The sequence below is a fragment of the Sapajus apella genome, unplaced genomic scaffold (genome assembly GCF_009761245.1).
Source record: "Sapajus apella isolate SASKATOON/1434 unplaced genomic scaffold, GSC_monkey_1.0 scaffold34, whole genome shotgun sequence".
In the NCBI taxonomy this organism is placed as follows: Eukaryota; Metazoa; Chordata; class Mammalia; order Primates; family Cebidae; genus Sapajus; species Sapajus apella.
The window spans coordinates 15,402,377-15,418,083 of record NW_022436974.1 but is presented as its reverse complement, the minus strand read 5'-3'; the positions used below and the strand labels follow the sequence as shown (position 1 = coordinate 15,418,083).

The window sequence follows — 15,707 nt, the reverse complement described above, 5'->3', positions numbered from 1 at the left end:
TGATTATATATAAAAGCTCTAAGAACAGCCTTACACTTACAAAGCAGTTTCTCTTTTTTTTTTTGAAACAGGGTCTCACTCTGTCACCCAGGCTAGAGTGCAATGGTGCGAACTTGGCTCACTGTTCAAGTGATTCTCCCACTTCAGTCTCCCAAGTAGCTGGGACTATAGGCATACACCATCACACCTGGCTAATTTTTGTATTTGTGGTACAGACAGGGTTTCAACATATTGCCCAGTCTGGTCTTGAACTCCTGGGCTCAAGTGATTGTGCACCTAATCCTCCCAACTGAGCCACTGTGCCCAGTTCCATTTCTGATTTCTGATTCCAACATATAACATGGGTAAAACATGGATAATACTTATTGAACACAGCCCAAAAGTTGTTTAAACAATAAAATGGAAGTGGGTATGAAGCATGTCACATACTGAAAAACAATAAAAAAAAATAAGGCAACATGAAAGAAATAAGCCACAGATCTTAAATATAAAAACACCTCTTCAAACACAAGAGACCAAAATTTGTAATGTTAAGAAGGGTAACTTATAAACGTACAACTTACCAGTTTACATGAAAATGGTTTAATAAAAGTGTAACTTAAAAAGCTGGTAAAATTTATTGGCTAAGAGCACATTTTGTTTTCCAACCACAGCATATATTATGCAGACACTTATCAGTGCAAAGCTTTTAATTCTTTATCATGTACTCTGAATCCTACAGACTATTAAATAGGTAACATGATACAATCAAAGGTTTCTTTGGCACACATAATTGTATGTACCGATATATTAAACTCAACTGCATATTACCCTTTAAACTTACCTGACTAAAGGCATCTGATCAAAAGATAAAAAGTGAACAATTTTAATAAGTAGTTGTGTTTATCAATAAGAGTCCACAAGGTAACAAAAAGTGTAGATATCTTTTTGAAAATTTATACAAAACAAACCTTCCATGTTACTAAATCAACAAATACAATCACCTGGGTATACTTTTATTAGGGAAAAATGATGATACTGATAATTAAAAAGAGAACAGAAAAATGAAAATGCACCTCAGACCAGAATACCATAACAAAAGTTTTGTGGAAGCTGCATTTTATTTGAAAATCCACCCATTTTGCTAACATACATTTTAATATTGTAAACAAAAATAGAATCTGCAGAGACAATGCAACAAGAATGCTTAAACTCATGTACAGAATTGCTTTCCTACAATGAACTGTCCTTCTTAAGGCCCCTCTCAACCCAAATGTTAAGATGTATTTACACAAAGCACCGATCAACAGTGCAGTTTAATTCGCTTACTAAACTCTTGGCTAGACATTAATGATACTATTTCCCCTTATTTAAAAGGTACATGATTATAACATGGCACAAGCCAAATAAAAAGTTCAAGGACTTTGCCCCCCTTCCCTCCCCCTTGTAACACCTTCTAGAGTTTTTGTGAAAAGAAGGAAAGTCTTGAAGTGAAAGCAATTCCTCACATTCATTTTGGAAAGGCCCTAATGTCAAATGGAAAATAATGACATGCCAAGCACAAAGCAGTAAAGATCCTTCCCAATGCACTAATGCTGAATTTAAAATGTAGTGCTTTTCCTAGTCAGTGAACTGTTCCCTGGCAAAATCCTAGGCACAGAATTGACTATAAGGATTAATGCATTTATAATGCTTCCCTAAATCCCATAGAGACAGAATTCTCAAGAGATTCAGACCTATGGACTTGCCTTAAAATATTTAGTGCTCTGTATGTCAGCTGAGAAAAGCATTCTGAATCAGATTCATTCTTGTGGATAAAAATCAAACATACTGTGCACATCCATACTCATTTTCGTAAGGAGGTTTGATACAATATTAATGTTACGTAAAATTGATAATCATAAATAAATACAAATACTTAAGGAATGTCTACTGCAAACTGAATATAATTTTTTTTTTTTTAAAAAAGAAAAGTTAATTTCAGTTACTATTGCTGTATATTTGTGAGGACTGGAGAAAAGAAAGATAATGCATAATTAAGAATTTTAATTTTGATCCCCCCAAAAGAGTCCTGTTGAAATACAGTAAAGGACACAGTTCTTCTCTCCAGGCAGCTTTTCCAAATACAAATTTCACACTTTCCAAATAAGGACTTTTCTTGATAGGTTACTGATTATGGGTATTAACAGGAGTTGAAAGAACTGAAGGGTTAGTCACCAAAAAGACAGATCTTAGTCTTAAATCATAGCAATTCTTGGCTTTATAAACTGTATTGATACGTTCTTCTATAAACTAGTCCCAATTTCCTTCATGGGCCTTCACTGAGTTACTTGTAGCATTCTAATGGAAGAAAAGAGTTTAAAAGACAGCAGTTTGGATTTTGCTGGAAGAAAGGATTTTGCTGCTTGAGCACTTGTCTTTTTGGAGTAATTCCATTCTCTTCCATCAAGTTACATAAACTGTATCTGAAAACAAAAAACAAAAAACAAAAAAAAAAACAGGGGAATACATTAATTGATTGTATTGTAGGATGTCTTCTCAGAAATAAAAATGCTTTGTGGTCTTTACCATTTAACTGGCCCAGAAGTGTTTACAACATGCTTATGACAAACCCTGTTTATAAAACAAAGTCAGTATTATTATCAACTTATGTGCCAGAGAGCTCAACATTTGATGCATATAGCGAATTCCAAATGTTTTTTGTTGTGGTGGTGGTTTTTGAGACAGAGTCTTGCTCTGTTGTCTAGGCTGGATTGCAGTGGCTTGATCAAAGCTCACTGGCTGGGCATGGCAGCTCATGCCTGTAATCCCAGCACTCTAGGAGGCTGAGGCGAGCAGATCACTTGAGGCCAGGAATTCGAGACTGGCCTGGCCAACATGGTGAAACCCTGTCTCTACCAAAAATACAGAAATGAGCCAGGTGTGGTGGTGGGTGCCTGTAATACCAGCTACTTGGGAAACTGAGGCCGGAGAATCACTTGAACTTGGGAGGTGGAGGTTGCAGTGAGCTGAGATTGTGCCACCACTACACCTGGCTAATTTATTTGTGGGGAGGGGAGGTGGAGAGTAGAGACTCGGGTCTCACCATACTGCCCAGGCTGGCCTTGTACTACTAGCTCTAAGTGATCCTCCTGCATCAGCCTCTCACAGTGCTGGGATTACAGGCATGAGCAACCATGTCCAGGCCAAATAATTACTAAAAATTGAGAAGCAGCATGTGGAGGAGGAGGAGAAGAAAGATCAATGACCTATATTTTCATGATGAGTTCAGAAAATTCTCTCCATAAGCACAAATACCACATGCTAAATCTCATTTGGGAAAGCAAAATTTGAATATTATTTCCAAATGAAATATAATTAAAGGTAATAAAGGGAACAATAATATTATACTAAGTCATTTTTATTAACATAAAAAAAAAATCCGAAAGAGCCATAAAAAATACTTTTCAATAGGGTACCACTGTTCATTCAAAGATATTTCACCCACGATTTCCCTTAAACTGCCCAGCCAAAGATCTATTACTGAAGTAGATATGCTAATATCTTGCCAAATCAGAAGACTATAAAATCCCAAAGATCTAGAAGGTATATCTAAACTGGAGGCTACAGCCCCAAGAAGAACAAATTACACTGTCTTCCAGCAAACAGAGGCAGTGTGGATCATGTGCAGAAGGGCTTAAGTATTCACTTGCCCTTAATTAAAAAGCAAATTTTATCTGATCTCATCCATTTGTGAACAGTGGGTGAGATTACATTAAATAATTATGTTAAAGATATTTTCCAAAAGTTGTTTTTCCTTATGTCCTATCTTTTCAGTTTGTACCTAAAGAATAGAGGAAGAGGAGGAGGAGGAGGAGAGGGAACCTAGAGTCCTTTAAAGAAATGAAAGAGAAGTATGGATTATACTTAGTGTTTGGTAATTCTTTTTAAATATTTAAGTCCCCATCTCCCACAACAAGCAGCAATACCTAAAGTGATTTATAAGAAATCCTCCAAAGAGAGCTCTGCAAAAGGGTCCTTTCCTGAAGCTCTGTGAGGACTTTGACTGGAGGGACTGGATGCTGCCGACAGCTGGGGGAAAAGAAGACAGAGAGAGGGAAAGAAAAAAAGATCTCAGAATGACAGAACATGAAAGTAGAAAATGTATGAAAGAAGAAGTGGTTTTTGTTTTGTCATCTTTAATAAATATAAGGGTGGCCTTTGTAGAAAATGGACTGTTAAGACAAAAGTTTCAGTCACATGTCAAGTTAAAAGGTAAGCAATGGCATGTGTTTTTCAGAAAACAAACTCTTGCTTCTGAAATTTCAAAGGAATGAAGTCTTTTATCCAAAAAGGTCGATATAAGCTGACCCATGGTTAAGAATTTTGAGTGTATGGGGGGTGGGGTATGGAGGATAGGGGAAGGAATACATAATTGCATTTTTTGAAATTGAGAGAACATAGTTTCCTGTGTCTAGGCTATCTGTCCAAAACTATGCAAACTCTGACCTCAGTCCAGACTTAACACATCTAGCTGCAATATTCTTTCCTTTCTTTCTTTATAAGCGTAGAAAGTCCTGTCCTCAGTTCACACACTGTTTACAGGAAGTTGCTTCCTGCTCGTTTATCTGGACACATTGCAACTGACACACATACAGCGGGAGGTGAAAGGGACCTTAGGTCACCTACTGTAACTGTCACATACTGCCCTGAATATGGGGAATACTTAAGATCTTTGATTCTGCTTTCTATTTGGATTTATTTACTTGATTCTTAGAATATGCTTCTATTGTTTAATTTGAATATACTGTAAAGCAAGTAAACCACTGAACTCAGTATGTATCTTTATTCTTCCAAATATAGACTATTCCTTAAGAACAAAGACGTTAATTTTTTAAATTTTCTTGAACTTAGTTTTAGCTGAAAAGTCAGAATTTTTTTTGTTTTGTTTTTTGTTTTATGAGACAGAATTTTGCTTTTCTTGCCCAGGCTGGGGTGCAATGCTGCAATCTCAGCTCACTGCAACTTCTGCCTCCCGGGTTCAAGCAATTCTCCTGTCTCAGCCTCCCAAGTAGCTGGGATTATAGGCATGTGCCACCATGCCCAGCTAATTTTGTATTTTTAGTAGAGACGGGAGTTTCTCCATGTTGGTCAGCCTGGTCTCAAACTCTCGACCTCAGGTGATCCGCCTGCCTCAGCCTCCCAAAGTGCTGAGATTATAGGTATGAGCCACTGTGCCTGAAGATGTTAACTTTCATACATGTATCCCCTTCATTCAGCTGACATGAGCATTTCAAACCAAACATAAACCATTTTACTTTGCAACAAACTTGATTCCTTTTCTTCCTCTGTATAAGATTGCAAAGCATGTAAGCACAGGATTATTAGAAAATGAGCTATCCTTTTAGGGATGTCCAAATGAGCAATAAAAGTTGACTAACTGGAAACAGTTTTAATTCATACTTCAACATTCAAATCCTATAGAAGATTTCTTTGCTGGTCCTAAGTGATTTCATTTCTACCTCTTTTTTTTTTTTTTTTTTTTTTTAAGGAAAAGCACTTATTCATTAGCTCATTTAGAAAATGAACAGCCAATGAGCTTCAGCAAATATTACATCACTAGTATATACAATTTGTTCTGGATGCCAAGATCCATTTATAGGCATCAGTTATACTTGTGGTTGAGTAATTTTCCTAATCCATATCTTGTTCCCAGAAACAAATGTTCAAAGACAATGGGAAGAGACAAATGGAAGGATGATGGAATCACGCAGGCAGCTACAGATGGGAGGACAGGGCAGCATGCCTGGGCTTGAGGTTTCAAATAACATCCATGAAGAGACAAATTAAGCTATAACTATTGCAAAGATTCCCTCTCTTCACTCTTCAGTGCAACCACAGATGAACATTCAAACGCAGTATGATTTCAAGTAAAGTGATCATCGGTTACTAAGCTGGAGGGAGTCCAACATCCACATTTATCTCCAAGATTAACTTGGTTTATCTCCAAAGCAAATTTTCTTTCACCTGAAGTTAAAACAACAGCAACAGCATATTCTACTTATCACAGATAGACTGCATCTAAAATCTGAAGTTTCCTATGACAGCCCCACACTGAAATACCTTCTTAAGTCGCATATTTTCATGAGGGTAGCAGTCTGAACACCTGACCCAAAGTAAAATGCCCCTGAAGAATACAGAAGAGACAAATCTATTCTCAATAGGTGAGCATACTGCTAGACAAGCCCTAGAGGTTTATAAACAATGTTGAAAAGAATCATTTTCCCTTGGGAAAAAGAGCTGGCTTCTGACTAGTACTTCTAGCAGTCTCTTAAATTAGTAAAACACATACATACACATGTCTTAAGTCCATAAAAATGTAGCTAAACTAAAACATGATAGAGACCACCAATAAGAAAACAAGATGACATCCCTGGAATAAGTTTCTTATCATCAATACCCATATTAAGCAGATGAAATCATAGCCAAGGCTAGCTTGACTGACTGCACAGCTCCAAGGAGTGGGAAACCCAGCACCCCTGACCATTCTACCCCTTCCTGACATCTATTCCAAAGCACAGATACACCATGCACCAGTGAGAAAGTAGTCACCTCAGAGAGTAAATAAGAGAAGGAAAAGAAATGTGCTTCAGTAGCCCAGTTACTGCTCAGGAAAATCAAGAACAAAAGAGCATGAAGAGGCAATGGGATCTTGGTGGGTGAGAAGTAGGAGGATTTTAAAACTTGAAGAGCTGACTTGACTCTACTTATTACTGTGAGTAAATTAAAGAACATGATGTAGGGTTGCTAAGAAACATAAAAAGGCAAGGTTAAAGCACTAGAGGATAAAAAATTAAAAACACAAACCAGCAACCAAAAAATGGCCATTAACATTAATCACAAACTCACCAAATTTTATAAGTGAGCATATGTGATTTATTGTTCTGGACACTAAGACAAATCATGATTGATCATTCCAGTTAAGCTCTACTCTTACGACACCAGGTATCTAGCAAAATAAAATTAAAGCAAAACAAAAAAAAACCAAAGACCCTTTACCTATTTACTTCAAATAACATTCTCTATCCCAAAATTGCCATACAGCCAAACAAAATTGGTATAGCTATAAGTTTGTTCAAATCGAAATGACCTATGTCACAACTGAAGATGTCTTAAAGTGGTCAGTCTTACTGGTCCAATACATAGTCTTTTCTCATGTACAGAAAAATGAAATGAGAAGAGCAGCATATAAATAAAAATGCTAAAATCTGCAAGTAGTTGATGACAGTATCTCTTAAATTCCATTTTTTAAGGAATTCCTCCTTTTCCACTACTCTAATCAATCTTTAAGAAAAATATGATACAATGTTACCAAAATCTTTGCTTTATATCCAGAGCAATGATTTTTGGTGATAGAGTGTGTTTAATACAATCTTATCCACAGTGTCTTGTTCAGTCACCCAGGCTGGAGTGCAGTGGTGCAGTCATGGGTCACTGAAGCCTCAATTTCCTGGGCTTAAGTGATCCCCCCATCTCAGCCTCGCAAGTAGCTGGGATTACAGGCAAGCACCACCACACCTAGCTTTTTAAATTTTTTTAAAGTAAAGATCTTGCACAATTGTTCAGGCTGGTTCAAACTGACTTTAATAAAGGACAAACACACCTAGCTTAAAGAAGGTAAACAACAATAACAAAAAGTCTACTGAAAGACTAAATAACATAAAACAAAATTGGTTACTCCTTCATTTTACTCCTGTTAAACACCAAACAACAAAAAAAAATTCATGTCAGAACATGAAAACAGCAACAATCTTAGAAAGTCAGGCTAGCGCAATTAAAAGCTTATGAGAGAATGGTTGAATATTTATCATTTGGCTATACTTAAAATTCTTAAGAGAACCAACTATACCACATCTTTACATTTGAATTTTTCAGTCATCCAAAAGCCTGGGTAGCAACTTAACAATGCTGTAGAGATTCCTTTTGTTGCACTGGCAAAGTCAACATCTTAAGAGAAAAATGGATATACTCCCTTTGTGTCGAACGACAGTGCCAGGTTTTGTAGAAAGATGGATCTGAATCTAATCCTGACTCTAAGATTAGGTTTAGAATACCAGGCCCAAAACCTGTATCCCCACTTATGGTTGTCTTCAGAATTAAATGAACATAAGCCACCAGCATGTTGCCTGGCATATACTAACTCACTCAAATATTCATAGTTCCATCTTCCCTACTACCTAACATCAGATGTTCATCTACAGTTATAACAGGCCTAGCTCAAATGTCATTGCCTCTTTGTTGTTCTTGCTCTTCAGCTGTATGTCTTTCTTTTAAGGGCTCTCACTCCATCATCAACCAGTCACTTGTGTATCTGTATTACACTCACCTTTAGGCTCCTCAGGTGTAGGAACCACTTTATCAGTCTCTTGGTCAACAATTAGCAGTCACTTACACATTGTAAGCATTCTAAAATGTGCTAAATTAAAATGCCTTTTGGTGACAAGCTCCATCTAAAAACAGTCTCGAAAGTGGGATGTACAAAGAAATTATTACAACTGCCCTATTTTAAAAATTCCTATTTTTGCTGGGTGAGGTGGCTCATACCTGTAATCCCAGCACTTTGGGAGGCTGAGGAGGGTGGATCATGAGGTCAGGAGATCGAGACCATCCTGGCCAATATGGTGAAACCCAGTCTCCACTAAAAATACAAAAAAAAATTAGCTGGGTGCGGTGGTGCACGCCTGCAGTCCCAGCTACTCGGGAGGCTGAGGAAGGGGAAGTGCGTGAACCCAGGAGGCGGAGAGTGCAGTGAGCCAAGATCATGCTATAGCACTACAGCCTGGGTGACAATGCGAGACTCTTTGTCTCAAAAAAAAAAAAAAAAAAATCCTATTTTTTCATGTTTTTAATGTACCTCATATATTGCAGGTAGAAATATATGAAGGTAACCTATTAATACACACAATAATGCTACACGCTTGCTATGGTTTCGAGTGTTTGTTCCCTGCAAAACTCTTGTTTAGATTTAGCTGCTATTGTAAATGGTATTAAGAGTTAGGACTTTTAAGAAGTATTTGGGTTCTCAAGAGGGTGGGTTTGCCCCCTTTTGTTTTCTCTCTGTGCCTTTCTGCCTGTCATGTGATGCCTTCCACGATGTCATCATGCACCAGGAAGGCCCTTGACAAATGCCAGTACCTTGATACTAGAATTCTTAGTCCACAGAACTGTGAGCCAATAAATTTCTGTTCTTTATCAACTACCCAGTCTATGGTATTGTTACAGCAGCACAAACAGGCTAAGCTAATGCTTCAAACATGTTTTCCTAATCCTGCTGTGTAATCAAAACATTTAGAGACCATGGTGCTACTAAACAGGATTCCACAAAGACACTGAGTCACAGAACAGTTAGGCTGTTTTGGAGTAATGTTTAGAACATGGCCAGGCCATTAATGGTACACTGAATCCAGTTGCTTAGGGATATAAATATACAGCACTGTATTTCATTTATTTATATTAAAGACAATGCTATTTCTCAGCTTCCTCTGTGAGACAGGGCTAAAAGACAAGATTTCTCTACTATACACATGCAGGGGTCTGTCCTTTGGGTTAAGTCCAGTACCACAAATAATTGCTTCTTGCATTTATGCTCAACAAAACCTCACCTTGGGTTTCTGCCTGTTAACAACATAACAAAGTTATGCCAACATTAACCTTGTCACCTTGAATGCATTACCTATTTTGTTTTAGGGGATGCCACACAGTGACCTGAGAGCATTCCATTTTGGATGTATGTTGTATCTGAACCTCTCTAAAACTTTTTTTTTTCCTCCAGACATAGGGTCTAGCTCTGTTGCCCAGGCTGGAGTACAGTGGTAATCACTGTCAACTGCAGCCTCCAATTTCTGGGCTCAACTGATCCTTCTAACCTTAGCCTCCGAAAGTGTTGAGATTACAGGTGTGAGCCACTGTGCCCAACTGTCCTCTTAGAATTAGAGAATAAGGACAATTCAGGGAATAGGAGCAATTTCTAAAAATAGGGCAACCTTTTAAAATTGTCTTAGTCACTTTCAAGTATTTTCATTTGATCCTTACAGCAAAATGATAAAGCACAAAAAGTAATACCACAATTTTACAGATAAGGAAAATAAAATCCCAGCACTTTGGGAGGCCGAGGCGGGTGGATCACGAGGTCAAGAGATCAAGACCATCCTGGTCAACACGGTGAAACCCCGTCTCTACTAAAAATACAAAAAATTAGCTAGGCATGGTGGTGCATGCCTGTAATCCCAGCTACTCAGGAGGCTGAGGCAGGAGAATTGCCTGAACCCAGGAGGCGGAGGTTGCGGTGAGCTGAGATCGTGCCATTGTGCTCCAGCCTGGGTAACAAGAGCAAAACTCCGTCCCCCCCCCCCCAAAAAAAAATAAAAAACAAAAAGTTACACAGAGAATTTTCCCTTAACACATGGTTAGTTAAGAAGTAAAGACTGTTGAATTCTGACCCCCACAAAATATGTGTTGACGTCCTAACACCCCAGGTGCCAATAAATTTGACCCTACTTGGAAATAGAGTCTTATAGATGTAATCAAGTTAATGAGGTCATTGGAGTGGCCCTAACTTGATAAGTGTCCTTATAAAGAGAGGCACATGGACGTAGAGACACATAGAATACCATGTGACAGGTCGCAATTAAACGGCTACAGCTGTAAACTATGGAATGACTGGGGCTACCAAAAGCTGGAAAAGCCAAAGGCCCCTCCTCTAGAAAACTCAGAGGGAGCATGGCTCTGCTGATTCCTTGATTTCTCCAGGAGTGATAGAGAACAAATTTCTGTCACTTTAGGCTATGAAGTTTGTGGTACTTTGTTACAGCAGTCCTAGGAAACTATAACATAAACTCTAATGTAGATCTGCTGGTTCTAAGGCTGGTGGTTTTTTTCCTCTCCAAACTCTGCTATCCCAGTTAATTTTAATTCAACTAGAATTTATGGTTATACTGAATTTACAGGAAAAAGTTAAAATGGGAGTAGAGAAATAATTTTTTAAAGGAACTTTTCTGGTAAACGTGAGATAATACATTCCCATGCTTTCTGTAGACACAGTGCTGTACATTTCACTGATGTTCGTCATGAAGATTCTGCAGAACTTCACAGCCATTCAAAATTTTAAGAACACTTTCTGGTTTTCTTTAATAAGACAAGAAATGAGATTTCTACCTTTTCAAGAATGTTCTCAGCAAAAGCCAAGTAATAAGCAAGGTCTGGTCTTGTTAGCAATAGTGGTCAGCAGATGAGACTCCCAGCATTTCTGTTCTGAATGATTCAGGTGTATACTGGGAGCTACAGAACTAGCTTTCACCAATGTACCATATCCCAATCCCCAAAGAAACTTCCCTCATGGCATTCTGTAGCAGGCAAGGATGAATGAGCACAACACACTGCTGACAAGGCAAAAGGCCTTCCTCACAGAAATCCAGCTGGGCAGATCCGCTGACAAAAGAAGTACTGCCAATATGTACAATTAACACACCACGAAAGAAGAAAACAAACAAACCCAAAAAACAAAACCAAAATGAAGCCTAAAAGCAGCCACTAGTTCTTAAAAGAAAGCAATTTAAAAGGCTATTTTTTTTTCCTAAGACTTAAATTATTAGAATATCTAAAGGCAACAGTGCTCCCATTTAGAAGGATAAAAAGCACTCACAACAAGCCATTGTTTCCTTTTAGACACTTAACTGATGTCAGACTTATTTAAAATTAGCCACTGCAAACAACAAAAAACAGCATCCATTTTGCATCTTTAACCATATCCTCCATAAACAAAACTGGCAGTCCTCCTTTTAAAAAAAGGCCTAATACTAGTCAAGAAACCAATAAAACTTGGCCAGGTCCAGTGATTCATGCCTATAGTCCCAGCACTTTGGGAGGCCAACGTGGAAAGACTGCTTGAGGTCAGGAATTCAAGACCAGTCTGATGTACACTCTCTCTACAAAAAATTAAAAATTAGCGAGGCATGGTGGTGTGTGCCGGCAGTCTTAGCTACCCTGGAGGCTGAAGCTAAAGTGAGTCATGTTCTTGCCACTGCACTCCAGCCTGGGTGACAGAGTGAGACCCTATCTCAATAATAATAATAATAATAATAATAGTAATAATAAAACAAACAAAAACAAAAAAGAAACCAACAAAACCTTTAATATGCTTAATTTTAAAATTAAATGCCCAAAGGTAATACTCTATTTTTCATATTGTTTTTGGGAAAACAGGCGGATTGATATGTGATCAGTGGGACTTTTTCATATAAGGAAATAATAAGATAACAACAACCCTCCCCACCATCAAAGAGCTTCACAAATACCTAAACTCCCATATAAGCATTCATTTAAAAAGTGTTATTTTGTATCACAATGACTTTCAAAAGAAAATTAAAACTAGGTTAAAGTTGTCTTCATGCTTAGTAATATAATAGCTGCATATTGCAACTATAGAATGAGTTTAGAACTACTGGTGAGCAGTGGAGATTTCAATTTATATAAAGCACCAGTAAGAGAAAGCAGGAGTCCCCTTTCTCCCCAGGTTAATAAACAGACACACTAGCAATCTGTAGGAAGCAACCAAACAGTAAGGCCAGGAGGAAGCATGGAAGAGAAACCAAAGGAAAACCACAAGGACCTAGAATTTTCCATGAAGTTAAACATCTAGGAAGATACACTAATGTAGAACAACATACTAAAGATGGCTACAATGTTAGGCACGAACATAAAGACATAATATCCATTTTTTAAACAACGATTCCATGAAAATAAAAATTACAGAAAAATTACCCAGTACAGAAAAAAGGGGGGGGGAGAAAAGAGTATGTGTATAGGAATTCCTAATTTCAAAGCTACAATGCAGTCTACTAAATTAAAGCCAAAATGACAATTTCCTGAAAAACTGAATCATGTCTGAGCTAACAGCCATCTGCAAGGTGTTAACTGCTTTCTCAAAAACAAGCACTAATGCAGTGCTTAGAGTAACTCAGATAAAATTTAAAACAAACAACATACTGGAATGTCTCACTAAATGGCAACATGATAAAGGTATCTGAGAGGGCTAGGATTCTCTCAAAAACGTTAACTTGATTTAATAGTAATCAGGCAAGAGACCAAAAGCTACAAATTATACTTTAGGTGAGTAACAGTTCTCAAAAGAAACACTTCAAGGAGCAAGGAAGAACTTTTGGGAATAGTTGTAGAACTGAGATTTGATTAAAACATTTTATTTTGATGGAATTTCATTTTTCCTTTAAACTACCATTTACTTTACCCCATACAAAGAGATGGATGGTCTCTGCCCTCAATGATTTCTGAATCCAATTGGAAAAAAGAGAACAAAACAATGAAAGAACAATTTAAACGTAATTCATTAAGAAAAACTATTGTGGTTTCAGCTAGCATTCTATGGACAAAATTAATCCAAGAGACACATTAAAGCATGAGAAAAACCCCATCCAATTCAAAGATAAACAGTTTAACCCTTTTCTTTTTAAAAAAATAAAGGTACAGGGTCTCACTATATTGCTGAGGCTGGTCTTGAACTCCTGCACTTAAGTGATTCTCCTGCCTCAGCCTCCCAAAGTGCTAATATTTTGGCATGAGCCACTGTACTCAGCCAACAATTTAATTTTTAATTATTAAAATTATTCAAGCATGAAGTTAAAGCTGTCTTCATTCCTCAGGTTAGCCTTTTAACGTTTTGGCTCACCATAGCTATTAGCCAATAAATTAAACCAATTTTGAACACCACTGTAAGTTATTATAATGGTTACAAGTAACTGAAATGAGAGATGAAGGAGGGGCGGACTAAGTTATATGATGAAAAAGGTAAGCTTACAAGGTGATTCATTTATTTAACAAATAATGTCCAAAAACTGTATGTCAGGCACTGTTCTAGGAACTAGGGACAGAGAAGTAAACATGCCACAGAGAAGCTTGCCTTCATGAATGAAGCTTATAGTTTAGTAAAGAAGTCCCTTGCTAGACTGGATGGATGCCAGGTAGTCACATGGTCTGTACAAAAAAATAATGCAGAATAAGGAAAAGAATTCCAGATCTCATCAGGATATGAAAGGGACAAGAGATGACTGAAGACTGGACAAAGAGTAAAGCCACTTCTTGGCAGGTGAAGGACTTTTGGAAAAGAAAAATAACAGCAGAACACTGGATACTTAATGAGAATTGTAAAAGTATAGAATTGAAGAAGTTTAATATTCTGTTAACTCATTATTACTCTTATAAATAAGGAGACTTCATAAGGTAGTTTTAAGATGAGTGGAAACCTATGAAAAAGATTTAAATGTTCAGTTATATTTAGATTCACCTCCTCATGCTGGGTGTAGTGACTCACACCTGTAATCCCAACGCTTTTGGAGGTCCAGGTGGGCGGATCACTTGAGGCCAGGAGTTTGAGACCAGCCTGGCCAACATGGTGAAACCCCATCTCTACTAAAAATACAAAAAAAAAAAAAAAAAAGTTAGCTGGCCATGGTACTGTGTGCCTGTAATCCCAACTGCTGGGGAGGCTGAAGCGGGAGAATTGCTTGAACACAGGAGGTGGAGGTTGCACTGAGCCGACACTGCACCATTGCACTCCAGCCTGGGGGACACAGTGAGACTCTGTCACCCACACACAAAAAAGATTCACCTCCTTAAATGATTATGGAGACAGGTACTACAAATACTGCCTACAGAAGATTATTCCAGTATTTACACAGAAAGGATTAAATAGAGGAGGCAGAGAATACCAGTGACTATTGCAAAACAAGCATGAATAAAGAGGTTCTAAGATTGGGTGAAACTTGTAGAATGCAAGGAGAAGGGTGGATCTAATTATAACAGAGGAACAATTAGTGGGACTTTGTGATTAGATACATGGAGAACAAAGGAATTCAAAAAAGAATTAAAAGTAACATTAACAAATTTAAGATTCTGACTTTCAAATGACTCAGATGACTATGTTGAGAGACCAAAGCTTCTTTGAGCCATTTCACTGCTGCCTGATTTTATTTTTCTAGTTATCAATTTGCTTCATTTGCTTTTTCAGTAATACTTAAGTACTCATTCCAAATTTTATCTCTCAAATAGAAACTTAAAGATAAAAAGTAATTAGGAAAAGGTATTTCTGTCTGTTTCTTCTCATGTACAAGGCAATTCTGGCACTTTCTGGCGTTTCTGTGAAAGGGTTATGTGGGTTTTAGAAGGCAATAGAACATAAAACCTAGGTTAAGAACAGATGCTGGCTGAGTGCGGTGGCTCACGCCTGTAATCCCAGCACTTTAGGAGGCTGAGGTGGGTGCACTACTAGAGCTCAGGAGTTCAAGAACGCCCTGGGCAACATGGCAAAACTCCATCTCTACAGAAAATACAAAAATTAGCCAGGTGTGGTGGCACACACCTGTAATCTCAGCTACTCAGGAGGCCAAGGCAGGAGAATGGCTTCAACTTGGGAGGTGGAAGTTGCAGTGAGCCAAGATCATACCACTGTACTCCAGGGTGACAAGGAGAGACCCTGTCTCAAACAAAACAAAACAAAACAAAACAAAACAAAACAAAACAAAACAAAACAAACAAAACAAACAAAACAAAACAAAAAACAAAACAAAACAAAACAAAAAACAAAACAAAACAAAACAAGAGCAGATGCTAGTCAACTAACAATTTTTTCTTTTTTTCTTTTTTTTTTTTTTTTTTTTGGGATGAAAATTTTCTCAAAA

General features: G+C 37.6%; 1 protein-coding gene across 27 annotated transcripts in view; it reads right to left on the bottom strand.

Moving 5' to 3' along the window:
• Positions 1-594: 594 nt before the first annotated feature.
• Positions 595-15,707, bottom strand: part of PICALM (phosphatidylinositol binding clathrin assembly protein) — a 113,031-nt gene continuing 97,918 nt past the window's right edge. For 8 of the 27 annotated variants that reach the window (XM_032295865.1, XM_032295875.1, XM_032295852.1 and 5 more), the window contains 2 exons: positions 3,948-4,050; positions 595-2,444 (listed from right to left, as the gene is read on the bottom strand). In XM_032295865.1, coding sequence (XP_032151756.1) covers positions 3,958-4,050 — 93 coding nt within the window. In that variant the 3' untranslated portion in view covers positions 595-2,444; positions 3,948-3,957. Of the gene's footprint in view, positions 2,445-3,947; positions 4,051-13,261; positions 13,308-15,707 lie in introns of all 27 variants that reach the window. The other 19 variants (XM_032295849.1, XM_032295858.1, XM_032295855.1 and 16 more) reach the window with 4 other exon arrangements.